At 39.8% G+C, this 12,836-nt stretch overlaps 6 protein-coding genes across 6 annotated transcripts; 2 read left to right on the plus strand and 4 right to left on the minus strand.

Annotated features, from left to right (window-relative positions):
* Positions 1-1,858: 1,858 nt before the first annotated feature.
* On the minus strand, positions 1,859-3,199 carry JH06_3264 (hypothetical protein; the record flags this gene model as incomplete). The annotated part of the gene is made up of 6 exons (XM_014672257.1): positions 1,859-2,149; positions 2,179-2,350; positions 2,381-2,496; positions 2,537-2,603; positions 2,634-3,010; positions 3,101-3,199. 6 exons carry the CDS (start codon positions 3,197-3,199, stop codon positions 1,859-1,861), a joined length of 1,122 nt encoding a protein of 373 aa, XP_014527743.1.
* Positions 3,200-4,817: 1,618 nt separating this feature from the next.
* Positions 4,818-6,158, minus strand: JH06_3265 (polyadenylate-binding protein; the record flags this gene model as incomplete). Its single annotated transcript, XM_014672258.1, has 6 exons — positions 4,818-4,874; positions 4,904-5,311; positions 5,341-5,906; positions 5,937-5,988; positions 6,020-6,079; positions 6,108-6,158. The coding sequence occupies 6 exons, from the start codon at positions 6,156-6,158 to the stop codon at positions 4,818-4,820; spliced, it is 1,194 nt and encodes a 397-aa protein (XP_014527744.1).
* A 76-nt stretch (positions 6,159-6,234) lies between these two features.
* On the plus strand, positions 6,235-7,090 carry JH06_3266 (hypothetical protein; the record flags this gene model as incomplete). Its single annotated transcript, XM_014672259.1, has 3 exons — positions 6,235-6,836; positions 6,868-6,937; positions 6,968-7,090. 3 exons carry the CDS (start codon positions 6,235-6,237, stop codon positions 7,088-7,090), a joined length of 795 nt encoding a protein of 264 aa, XP_014527745.1.
* Positions 7,091-7,223: 133 nt separating this feature from the next.
* Positions 7,224-8,215, minus strand: JH06_3267 (hypothetical protein; the record flags this gene model as incomplete). The annotated part of the gene is given in 5 exon segments (XM_014672260.1): positions 7,224-7,671; positions 7,704-7,871; positions 7,903-8,018; positions 8,050-8,144; positions 8,161-8,215. The coding sequence occupies 5 exon segments, from the start codon at positions 8,213-8,215 to the stop codon at positions 7,224-7,226; spliced, it is 882 nt and encodes a 293-aa protein (XP_014527746.1).
* Positions 8,216-8,254: 39 nt separating this feature from the next.
* On the minus strand, positions 8,255-9,038 carry JH06_3268 (shypothetical protein; the record flags this gene model as incomplete). The annotated part of the gene is made up of 4 exons (XM_014672261.1): positions 8,255-8,341; positions 8,382-8,812; positions 8,843-8,902; positions 8,933-9,038. 4 exons carry the CDS (start codon positions 9,036-9,038, stop codon positions 8,255-8,257), a joined length of 684 nt encoding a protein of 227 aa, XP_014527747.1.
* Positions 9,039-9,925: 887 nt separating this feature from the next.
* Positions 9,926-11,224, plus strand: JH06_3269 (fructose-2,6-bisphosphatase; the record flags this gene model as incomplete). The annotated part of the gene is given in 6 exon segments (XM_014672262.1): positions 9,926-9,997; positions 10,030-10,156; positions 10,189-10,241; positions 10,261-10,369; positions 10,400-10,749; positions 10,778-11,224. 6 exon segments carry the CDS (start codon positions 9,926-9,928, stop codon positions 11,222-11,224), a joined length of 1,158 nt encoding a protein of 385 aa, XP_014527748.1.
* Positions 11,225-12,836: the final 1,612 nt, after the last annotated feature.

A 12,836-nucleotide genomic window follows, 5' to 3' on the forward strand; every position in this document is an offset into this window, starting at 1 on the left:
ATCAACACTACATTCAATAAATACTGTGACTCTCCATAAAGACAGCAAAGATACTGAACAGAAGGATCGAGACCAACATCACAAACAGCTGATCCTAAGTGAGACGAATTCGTTGCATCTACTGTTTACAAATAAGTGAATTGAAACTTGCAGGAATACTGATCGATTGCACAATGTGATTCTCTTCATACGCTTTTCCGTCTCTGCAGTCAATCAACAAGAGTTGAAGATCCTACATGAGAATCCAGAAGAAGTGCTACTTCATTCTCTTTGGTTTCCTGAATCATATTGTAAAGTGCTTCAATGGAACATTCCACTGACGAGCACTGTCTGATATCCACCTCTTCTCCGTTGAGCAATTCTGGTTGTTATCAGGAATTTGGATCGTACGTTGTATCTTCTCTGCCGAAGAAAGCATTTGCTTAAAGTTAATTGGTTGGATATAGTCTTTGGGTTGCATAATAATGGAAAGAAACAAGGCAACTCTCTTCGTAATGAAACCATTTGAAAATGTAGAGCAACTCTTCTTTATTGAGAGGGACTGTTCGATTCAATTCCTCCAAGGAAGCATGAAGAATGTTTCGAAGCGAACCTAGATGAAATTGTATCTAAGGATTTGTACCCATTGCGTCCAACAGAATTGCAGCCTTTGTTTCTGTCATTGAAGGATGGATGGCTTTGAGTAATTGAACAACTGTCTGTTCGCTGATCTGTTGCTGTGCATTCTAAGGATAACAAGAGAGAGACAGTTTGACTTGTTGACAGAATTGTGTCACCTAGGGATGAATGAACATTAGAATTGACTACTTCTTCCTTTCGTTCGGATCCAACAAGTTTGCTCACTTGCGTCTATCTTTGAGTTGACTGTTCAGAAATACGAGCATTTCGACAGCTTGAAGTTGATTACTTGCAAAGAGAAGACAGTTTGAAGTGATTCTTTGTATCGTTTCAATTTCAGGCCATAGGATGGTTGAACTGATGTATAGGATGAAGGCGTTCTTGAATGTTTTGGATACGTCGTCAATTCGTTTTTGTAAGGCTTCATTGATCGGTTCATTCCCTTTGAGGAACAGGAAGGCGATCGTTTCGTTGCCATTCACAATGACATCCTATAATGGGAGTTTTGAACAATGGTATACAGGTAACATCGAATCATCCAATGCGGTTCGAACGGTAAATCCCTTTTGTTGGAGAAGGGAGGAGTAGTGAAGATTGGAGTTGCGTAGTATTGCAATATTCGGAGTCATTACAGGGGAGAAGGATGGAGGGAAAAGATTGAATAATTGTTGTACTTCATGGTTAAATATTCAATTTAACAAACATAGGATCGATTTGGCAGAAACGATGATCTGCCAGCAATACAGGCTAACTTTTCAAAGAATGCTTCTTTTTCTTCAATACCATTACAATATACACTTAGAGAGGAATCCGATGTAAATAGTTCAAAAGAGGCTTCATCCAATTCCCGAACCCGAAGAGTACTGACAGGGAGTTGTGTTAGATAATGGTACATGCTCTTTGACGAAAACAGGGAATGATAAAGCTGTGCGATTACAATAATATCACTGAGCAACAACACTCTCATCTCCTTTTTCCCTTTTCGATTCCACTCACCTTTACAATACAATTCTGTAACAAAACGTCGTCCTTTGATCACCAGATCCTTCTGTGGTGGTTCCAGACTACAGCATACTTCCTGGAGGGTGTTCATTGTATCAACCTCATTCATCTTGTCATTGATAGCAGTAACAATCTCCACGACTTTTGTGTTTAGAAAATCGATTTCAGGCCTAAACGGATGATTTGGCTCCATATTGGAGAGAAGTCGTGTGAAGAAGAGAGAGTACTTGCAGATGCGCTACAAATAACAATCATCATTCAGCGGAACTTGAATGGGCTTGATCAAATAACTAAACAAATCCAGTCCCTTCGTACGGGGATCTCGAGACAAATAGCTAACATACTCCTCCAAACCTGGTCTTTCTCGATAAAGTGTTTGGAGAAGTGCAATCGATTTGTAGTATGCATTGCAGTAGTCTGAATACAAATAGAATTGATTACTCGTTTTGAGGAATTCCCGTGATATCAGTTGTGAGAGACGAATTTCGGTGATATGTTCTTTGATAGCCATATAAAATTCGGTATGAATCTGAAGTGAATGGAGAGGAGAAGATGTACCTGAATGATCCGTTCGACATTGCAAAATACTGTTTCAATTTCAGCTTCACTCAGCAGAGGATCTTTCTTGGATAGATTGTTAACGAAGGATGTCTGGAATACATCCTTCAATACGGTCAGATCCTTAATATATCCATGTTCTGAAGAGAGAAACTCCCGATAAATAGCTAATCTATTGTTCATCTGGAGAACCATCTCCTACCTCTGCATGGCCATAACATCATTCATAACAGCAAATCGCGAATTCTTGGGGTCCATGGCCTTTTCAAGATCATCATCCAATTCAATTCGGTTTGTGGAACTAGTTTTACTTTCATTCTACGTGATAGGCATTCAGGATCCTTACAGTTTGTCCCACTTTGAGACCTCGCTGAATCATCACAATGGTATTTTCACACGCAATCTTATCGCTACTGCTATCGAATCTATATCTCAGACCTACAATTACTGGTTACACTAAGGCATACTCTTCCACTGAAATATTCACCTCTTTCTCCACAGGAACAATAAATATGATGAGTCTAGTAGGTTCGATCCGACTTTTCTCGAGTGAGAGTTGGGTCATTCGGAATTGAAACAGAATCACATATTGCCCACTGCGCCTCCATAGATTTGGGACAGCAAAGAAACAGCAATGATCATAGATAAACAAACGGCCTCGGATTCCCTCAACAGTTCCGATTTCCTCGATTTCTTGACGATATCCAATAAGAACATCATAGCTTCCATAGAAACGATAAGGACGAGGCCAAAGAAGAGTCAGAGAGAGATTAAGAGCAATGACAGAATCGATAGGAGGAAGAGGAGTTAAAACAGGAAGGCAACAATGGACCTAAAGGTGAGTAGTATGGTGGAGAGGAACCTAGACATGAGTGTAGCGCAATAATAGAACCTAGATATGAGTTTAGTAAAGAAGCCGTACCTGATCATTGAGGGTGAGAACAAAGCGATATGTCTTGTTGATCAAGGTGAGAGCAGCAGACCCTTTTGGAAGTTTGAGACAGAGATTACCAAAATACATCTCATAGGATACAATACGCTAGAGTTGAGAGTACAAATGAGAATGACTTCAAGAGGAAGAAAGAGACACGTTTCAAGGGATAATCCTCGCATTTCAACTCCATTTTGAATGTTCTACTGTGAAAGACTCTTCCAAAAACTACTTCCATACAATAACTGAATTCATTGTTCTGTTCCAAATTAGCCAATTCTTTTAATGCAGTTCGAAGATTTCCAATATACTTGGAAACTGTTTGAAATGGTTCATGTAGTGAGAGAAAGAGAGAAGCGAGAGCTTCTGCTTCCTCTTCTCTCTGTTTGGCTTTCACTTGAGTATCCATTCCTTCAAGGAGTTTGTCGCTAAGTTGAATCAGTTCCGGGATATTGGCAAAAATGTTCTGAATAGCATTTGGATCAAACCGTCGTAGTAGCTGATCACGGTATGTCGTGAGTGTCTGTTTCATATCTCTACAGTACCGTTGTTCCGAGAAGTAGAATTCCTCACAAAGAGAATGACTACATAACACATATTTCACAATGATACATGAAACAGGGGTCAAGACTACGGTCCGATCGAATGGAGGGCTGTGAAACTAATAGCTCTGATTTCAGTTGATACGAAGTTGCACTATCTCCTCCAAAATGACATTCCAGAGTTGGAGCAGGTGCAGTTCCAGAATAGACTCTCCATGAAGAAGTGGGTGGAAAGGCGTTTGGTGTGGGTTGACCATAATAGCACACTTGCATATTTCCAAATATCCAACCAATAGCACCATCAATCCACTCTCGAGAAAGATACATATGCTGATTGTTTTCCCAGACCATCGAGTAGTTTAGCAAGCCAATGGGATAGTACGTTCCATTCACATCATGGGTACCAGCGTTGGTCACAGTAATGAATGAATAACGTTGAAGAAACTCGTTGTGATAAGAAAACATGAGCGGATGCGGAAATGGATTCCAATACATCCGGACAGCTTCACGTTTCCGGAGGTCATCGTTTACTTCATCGAAGCAAGCGAGAAAGGTAGCATTAAGGGTTTGACTAGGTAGACTACAAAATGAAAACAATCTGAGGACTATACGATACAAAGTAATGTACAACAGATTGGAATCGATCGTGGGTGGAGATCATGATGACTGATTGTTTCGAATCCACTTCTTTTGGATCTTCAAGACGGATTGATTGAATTGGAAGTTGATATTTCACATAATACCGTTTACTGTACTTTCTAGGTCGACAGATGAGAAAGGAGTCTCCGACAATATAGATCATGCAAGGCTTTCGATGCTTCCCTTCTTTATTGGCTTCGGCGGTACTCTCGAAATACAGTTTACAGTTTGGGTCTGAAAGAAGGGATGTAATTCCGCCTCCTAAGAAGGAATTGATTTGGCATAGTTTGGCTTCCGGAGTATTCATCCTTGTCAAGTTGGTTAATAGGGATGGGTGTCTTGGGTGGCGCAAAAAGTGGTTGGCGCAGGGGAATGAGATATGTATGGATAAAGAGGTGATATGTGGTAGAATAGGTGCAGATACGGGACTGTAGGTTATTTACTGCATTTTGTGATGTCAAGCATTAAGATGATGTACCTTGAACAAGGGATGCCCATCTCCACAACCACTTCACCGAACAAACAAATCAATCTAACATCCCCAGTCCAACCCCAAATTGATACGGATTCTTCTCCTCATAGGCCTATATCACACCAATCAAGTACTTCCTACACGAACAATCTGATCAATCACAGTACTATTTCCTTTAACCCTCTCCACAGTCTTCTTTGAAGGAGAGGCTAAGGTCACAAACAACCCTAAGCGAGTAAACCGTTTCTGCTTCAAGAAGGACAAAACAGCAGCAGCATCTTCAGGTCGAGAAAACGTCACAAATGCCCGTTTCAGCTTCTTCTGCAGAAAATCGTTCATAACGGAAAAATTGTCGGTTGGGTGAATCGAATCAATCTCCTTCTTCAATCTTTCCACATTCATCGAAGAAGGAATATTTTTGATTAGCAGAACTCGCTTCTCTCTGCATGCCGTTTCCTTTTCCTTCTTCTTCTGTTTCTTCTTCTTCTCGTTCTCCTTTTTCCGATCCTGAGCGCTCACAAAGCGGAAAAACAAAAGATGTTCCGGGTTCTACCTTAAAGAGGCACATCCAATCATACATTATCGAATCTCTCTTCAACGGAATCTTCAATAATCCGCTTCGACACTTTATGATCCACAAAGGAGACATATCCACATTGAGTGGTGGACTCTGGTCCCTCCACAGGACCGCGGAGCTTAACCGAATCAACATCACCAAATCGCATGCAGTAATGAAGTAATTCATCATCCGACCACGATAATGGGATATTTCGCACAAAGCAATTACGTTGATTCTTTTCCTGATACTCAGAATCGAATACAGAGCACGAAATTACGACACCTTCGATGTCCAGACCATCTAGTACTTTTATTACACGATTCAAATCCTGTGTTGATTGCAAGACCACACCGACAGTGCCCGTAAACGATCCATCTGGGCGAAATAAAGGGTTGAGTGAACTGACAGGTGCTATGTCCCCAACTATACACTCAAGAACGTCTAACGAAATCGGAGGTTCCACTCCTTTAATATACAGCATTCTGGATTGTTCAGATAGGAGCTCTTCTTTTGATTTCTTGTATTCAACAGAAACTATACGAGATCCGATAACATTTCCGTTGTACTTTTGAATCACTTGTTTCGCTATATATGAATCAATTGAACATGCCAAACCATCTTCACTGTTCGTGAAATCAACAGCGGCAGTGCGTTTGCCATCAATAGACTAGAAATGAAACAAAGAGGAAGATTAAAACAGTGCTTATCGTAACTCCAATAAGGCTGTGATAGCATTGAAGGAGTTTAACGATGTCAATCTAGATTGACAACAATACTCAATTATACTTCTTTCGTTAGGCTATCTAGATTCTTGATGATCAGTGTAGGAAGGGACATGTGAGAGGTTCGAAATGAGGAGGAATTTGACAAAGAATTATCGGCATAATCGTAGTTGTGGACTCGTCGTTTTGGGATGAGTGATGATGACTCTGTTCCCTACCAACCCGTGCAAATTGACTATATGCGTGATGTGTTTCGACCGAAGCAGTTTGTGAAAGAAACCAAAGAAGTAAAACCAAAAGAATTGTATCAAAGTGTTTATGATAATTTGAATGTGAAAAGAAGCAGTGACAATCCAATTCGGAAAGAAGATGATCCGAAGGCACTGGAATTGTACCAACGAATTCAAGAAATCGAAAGGAAACATGAAGCTGATATTCCAAGGTATACATCTCCATCTTTTCCTCCTTTTGAAATCGATCGTTGTGCCTGTAATGAATGTAGTCCTACAATCCAAGATGATGGGTATTTATTCTGTGAATTGTGTAAAGTGGTTCTTCGGGAAGATACATGGGTAGCTCATTTCCAGTCAATCTGTCATCAGCTGAAGCGATCCCAGTCCCATCATACCTATATTAATCCACATATGAAACCTTCCTCTTATGCCTATCACTTGTTGGAGTCTATGGGTTGGACGGAAGGTGAAGGTTTAGGTCGTGATCATCATGGAAGATTAGAGCCAATTCCAACACGATTGAAAAGGAATCGTTTGGGAGTAGGAGCCAAGGATGATAGGTAGATTGTGGTTTGTTGTGTTAATTGATAGTCCTCTCCAAGTTACTCATTCCTTTGAAGAAGATCCTAAGGTAGCAAAGGAGCGAGAGCGTTTATTGAAGGTGAGTGTATGCACCTGGAATGATGGCTAGAAGTATGGAGCGAAGCGACTAAGGAGGATCGTGAAACGTTACTTTGCTAAGAAACGTGAGAAGGAGTTGAAAGAGCGTGAGATATGGTTAAGGGAAGAATTTCGCATATGGATTGTTTGTTGAGAATTGCTTGTGGAAGAGATAATGTAGTTGTTGGACGTTTGGGAGTAAGTTGAATGATAGGACTAACAAGTGTGATTATGTGGACGTTCTAGTAACATACAAATATGATAGTGTCACTGCTCATCAACACATACTATAAACACAATGCAGTAATCAGAACAACTAAAACTGCAACGGCTACAGATAATGAAACGAAACGACGCTTTGGAGGGACTGACTCACTCTGGAAAGATTCAGGATCAATCCCAGGAAGAGGTCCAAAAAATTCGTGACCATCCGATTCTGTACTCTCCAAATACTCATAGGCCTCCTTCCATTTCGCATTGACAAACTCAAACCACTCTTCCTTGGTTGCAAACTTGGTTGGATCCATCACCTCCGAGACAAATATCGTAACCAGAGAATTCTTATTAATGGTAAGGTTAACTTCGTCCATCAGTTTCTCCTTTCCATTACTCATAACAATCTGACAGGGAGTGTGCAGATTATAGGCAACTTCCATTACACCCGTCTTTAACGATAAAGTACCTTCTCCCTTATATCGATGTCCTTCAGGATACACGATTACACCGAAATTGTCTCTACAGAATAGTTCAAATGCAAAAATAAAAACCTCACAGCCCAATTCTTCTTGAAAAACGAAGTGAACCAATCTCGACTAATCCCACGGTGACGTTTAAAAAACCAAATGAACTGATTTAGGTAGCCGCAAAGACAAGCAGTAGGAAATGCAAATATTACAGCCATTCTAGAAAGATAGCTACTGTTAGGAATCATGTCCCTATAATTCAGTCTAGTCCCATATCTGGCACCCATCCACAAAAAAGTCTGCCCAAGAACGATGATTCACAAAATACATTGTTTTTCCACCATTCAACTTATGAGATCCTTTCACACAAGTATATCTGGGATTAAGGTATTGTGCAAGCTACAAAAAAGGAAAAAAAAAAGAAATGTACGGCATGAACGATGTGGTAGGGAGTTCCCTTTCCAGTAATCATGACATAGAGTGCATATCTACACTGATTCAGACCAACGTATCGAGTACACAAGACTGTACATGTTCAAACGTATGTACACAATCCCGAGAAGAATAACATTGAAAATTCGCTTAATAGAGATCATTAAAGGGAAATGTGAGCAAAATGTAAATACCGTGGTTATTCACAAAACAAACAATCCAGTTTCCATGCGATTTCTTTCGGTTTCCATGCACTTTGTCGAACGAAATCCCGACAAAAACAAGAATAACTCCACACCACTACAAGTGAGTTACGAAACGAAGAATGACCTGATAAGGAGAAATGTAGTTTCCCATGAACAAAACCGATAGAAGAATACTAAAAAACTTGCGAGTTGTGGTAATTGTTGATAGAACCAGGGGAGGAAAGTGACGTACTGTGTACAAGATAAAGAGTTGGCCAACAGAAGAACACAGCCCAAATTGGACTGCAAGCCACAGACACCTTCGATTTGTTAAGAAAAAGGAGACTCCTGGAACTAACTCTTTCAGGAGGAGAGAAGTGATCAGAGAGACTAGTATTCCATACACATTGAGCATTTGTTGAAGTCGAAGAGGAGACGGTTTGAATCGAGGAACCACTACATCCTGCTGCATTCCACAGACACCATCCATACACAAAGAGAGGAAGAGAAGAATCAATCCAAACGTGCTATTGGATGCTGTGCTGTTCTTTTTGGATTTAGAAAAGAGTTGAAAAACTATGGATTGTCAATGAGACAAAACCAGACCCACAATTCCTGCAGTCATGAGAAATACCGAAATGTACTTTTGAATCGAATAGCGACGAGCTACATGTTAAGAGCCAACGAAGAGTCCACTTCCAAAAAGAGTACCAGCAACAAGAACTGGAATCATTTTGCACGATTTAGCTAATACCTGCGTTGGATAATTCACATGTTTGAGCGAATTGTTGGAAAAGATCATGGCAAGGGTATAGCAAATACCATAAGTAGCATAATCTGATAGATGGTCATCTACAAACGACACTTCCTATAGAATAAAACAGACAGAGAATGGAAACAGCCGAATCTCGGATCACCCGTTCCAAAATCTCTCCACTAGGTAGCTCAAAGGCCACTCGAGCAGTAGCTCCATCAACGGAAATGTCTCGAATAATGCACGTTTCTCTATAATGATAGTAAAAAACCAATTGAACCCCTCTTTTCGATTTCGTAAAGTCACTTTCCGACCCACAAGGTCGGCTTTCGGAATTTGAATATCAAATGACTTCTTTCGCTGATCAAAGAAGAAAGAACCTTAATATAAAACTGAATAAAATCGAATCGTACCGATAGAAGCAATGATGAGGTTAATCGAGCATTGGAGAAGTAAAAGTACGGAGGTATAGGTGAATCGACTACCATCGGGACTAACATAACGATATCTAGGAGATGAAGAAGAAAGCTAAGGCTGGACATTCTCTCCTGAACAAGTCCATAATTCAAGTAGACAGAATAGATACCGACAATGGATATTAGGAGTCGTTTATAGTATTGATAGTCCATCTTGAGATGGATAAGAATGAGTGATTTAAAGTGATATTCGAAACAAAATACTGGTTCCTAGTTGAAACTTGAGTAATAATGGGAAACAGTTAGTTTTGATGTCCCTCTTATCTTATCGAAGACAGAATCGATCAAATTCGGAAATCTGTAAGAAGTAGTTTAGGACTAATAGGATGAGATAAAACGGAGATTCCAAAGAGCAGCAATGTAATCGATAAAAAGACGGTGGTTGTAATGGTCGGACTTCCAGTATTAGAGATCCAATCCAATGATCCATAGGCAAGGGGAAAGAGCTACATTGTAAACATGTTACACCGATATCTAAACTGGATTGGATACTCAACAAAGGCATTCAATGCTGGAGATTATCGTCGGAAGGTAGGGATTCTGAGAAGGGGGATGAGGGATAGTTGGGCTTTACAGGCGAATCATCTGATTTCTTTGATCCCAATAATGTAGCATCCAAATTGCTGCGCAACAAATTCGCCACTTTGGCATTGGATGGTACCGGTCTCTCTATCATTATTCCTAAGATTTGTTGGCCTATTTAAGTACGGAAGGGGATGTAGGTATCTTTGATGCTACCAATACAACAAGAGAACGAAGGTATACGAAAGGAGGAGTTTACATGTAGACAAAAGGTATTGGAACGATGCTGGCACGCAGATATCAATGTTTTGTTCATCGAAAGTATTTGCAACGATCCCGTTTTGTTAAAGAAGAATTACGAAATGAAGTTGTCGAATTCGGGTTATATCGGATTGTGATTTTGATAGCTAGACTATTCAAAAATGGATCCAGAGGCAGCTCGTCGTGACTTCCAGGAGCGATTGCAGCAATATGAATCGATTTATGAGACTTTGGATGAAGAGAAGGATAGGGATATTTCATATATCAAATTATACAATGTGGGACAGTATCTGACGGCAAATCATTGTAATGGTGTTTTGGAGAGCGAAGTCATCTTTTATCTTCTGAATGCCCATATTCAGCCTCGTAAGATTTGGTTATGCATTCACGGCGAAACAGATTTTGATGTGAAGGGGATTCTGGGAGGAGATCCCGATTTAAACGACAACGGAATTCGGTTCAGCCGAGAGCTGCATGATTTTATAAACAGTCAGGGAGAAGTGAGAATGACGGATGGGTGTAATATAGAGTGAACATATTTCGATTCTTTGTGATACTTCCCACCGTGTGTATCAGACGGTGAGACCGTTACAATTTGAGTATAATGTCGACTATTGCAACTTGTTACGAGAATTAGACGGAGGTGACTTTGATCAGATGACATATGAACAGATTCGAACAGCTTATCCTCAAGAATACAAGCGACGTCAAGAGAACAAACTACGTTATCGTTATCCGGGAGGTGAGTCGTATTTGGATGTGAAAGAACGTTGCCATCGTGTGCTAATGAAGCTAATCGGAAGTCGCAATAGCATTCTAGTTGTCGGTCATAAGGCCGTTTTGCGGGTGATTATGGCATACTTTTTGGATTTACCTGCAGAAGACATTCCTTCGTTGAATGTAAATATGAATACGGTGTATGAACTGGAACCAACTGCGTATTGTACCAAAACCAAAGAGTTTCATCTGTTGTAGCCTGTTTGTTTAGTGTGAATGAAACTAGCAATCTTGTAAATGAAAAGGAACACGAGTGTTCGTCATTAGGACTTGTCATACACTGGAGTGATCAGATTCCCAACAAATATAATTGAATTCGATATTATTACAGATAACATTGATTCGATGGTCTTAATGAAGAACAACTTGAAGGATCATTTATTACACTGTATGTTAAAAGGATTCTCAACTGAGGTATATGATTTCTTAGTTTGAGGAGAAGCGATACTGCAATGTAAGTCCTGGTCTGGATTTGAAGAGTGATGAGACTTTATCTGAATGGTAACAGTAGGAACAATAAGTATAATAATGAGAACAATGGTAATAGAGATCAGAAGAATTGAAAGAGTCGATAGAACCTTCACACGAAAGGATAATTGAGTTTGGATCAAACTGATTCTATTAGAAACTTCAATTGTGATATGTGTGTTTTTGAATGTAGTTGAAGGAGTTCCAGATATGATTCCAGAAGATGAATTGAGCGACAGACCAATAGGAAGAGATCCTGATGAGATTGAGAACGAGAGTTCATCTCCATCAACATTAGGAGTGATAGAAAATGAGTTATTTAACGTTAGAGCATAAGAAGTCCGAGGATAAGAGAATGAAGTGATGGGAGTGAGAATGGTGAATGAAAGAGAGAATGATTGATTACTCACTTCATTGAATGCTTTGAGAGTGACTGATTGAGATGATACAGATTGAAAAGGAAATCCTGAGATAACTCCATTTGATGAATTGAGTGATAGACCAACAGGAAGAGATCCTGATGAGATTGAGAATGAGAGTTCGTCTCCATCAACAGAAGGAGTGGTAGAGAATGGATCATTCTTTGACAGAACATATGAAGACTGAGAATATGAGAATAAAGAAATAGGAGTGAGAATGGTGAATGAAAGAGAAAATGACTGACTGCTTACCTGATTTGATGCTTTGAGAATGACCAATCGAGCTATAACAATTTGAGAAGGAATTCCTGAGATGATTCCATTTGATGAATTGAGTGACAGACCAACAGGAAGGGATCCAGATGAGATGGAAAATAATGGGCTATCTCCTTTGACAGTGGGAGTGATAGATAATGGAATGTTCTTTGACAGAACATATGAGGATTGAGGATAAGAGAATGAAGATATACATTGAAGAATGGTGAATGAAAGAGTGACAGATTGACTACTCACTTGATTTGATGATTCAATTGTAACTGAACGAGATGATACGGACTTAGAAGGAGTTCCAGATACGAATCCTGTTGTCAGATTAAGTGATAGGCCAATGGGAAGAGATCCTGAAGTAATGGAGAATGACAAATCATCTCCATTTACTGTAGGAGTTATTGCTACGGGTTTATCTCTAGATAGAGTATATTGTGATTGAGGATAGAAGAATGAAGTAATGGGAGTAAGAATAGTAAATGATAGAACCACATTTTTATAACTCACTTGATTCAATGCTTTGATTGCAACTGACTGAGATGATGTGAATTGAGAAGGTGCTCCAGATATGATTCCAGTTGAAGAATTTAGAGACATATTCATAGGAAGAGATCCATATGAGATAGAGAATGAGAGTTGATCTCCATTAACAGTGG

The sequence above is a fragment of the Blastocystis sp. subtype 4 genome (genome assembly GCF_000743755.1).
Source record: "Blastocystis sp. subtype 4 strain WR1 chromosome Unknown seqid_0104, whole genome shotgun sequence".
Taxonomy (NCBI): domain Eukaryota; class Bigyra; order Opalinata; family Blastocystidae; genus Blastocystis; species Blastocystis sp. subtype 4.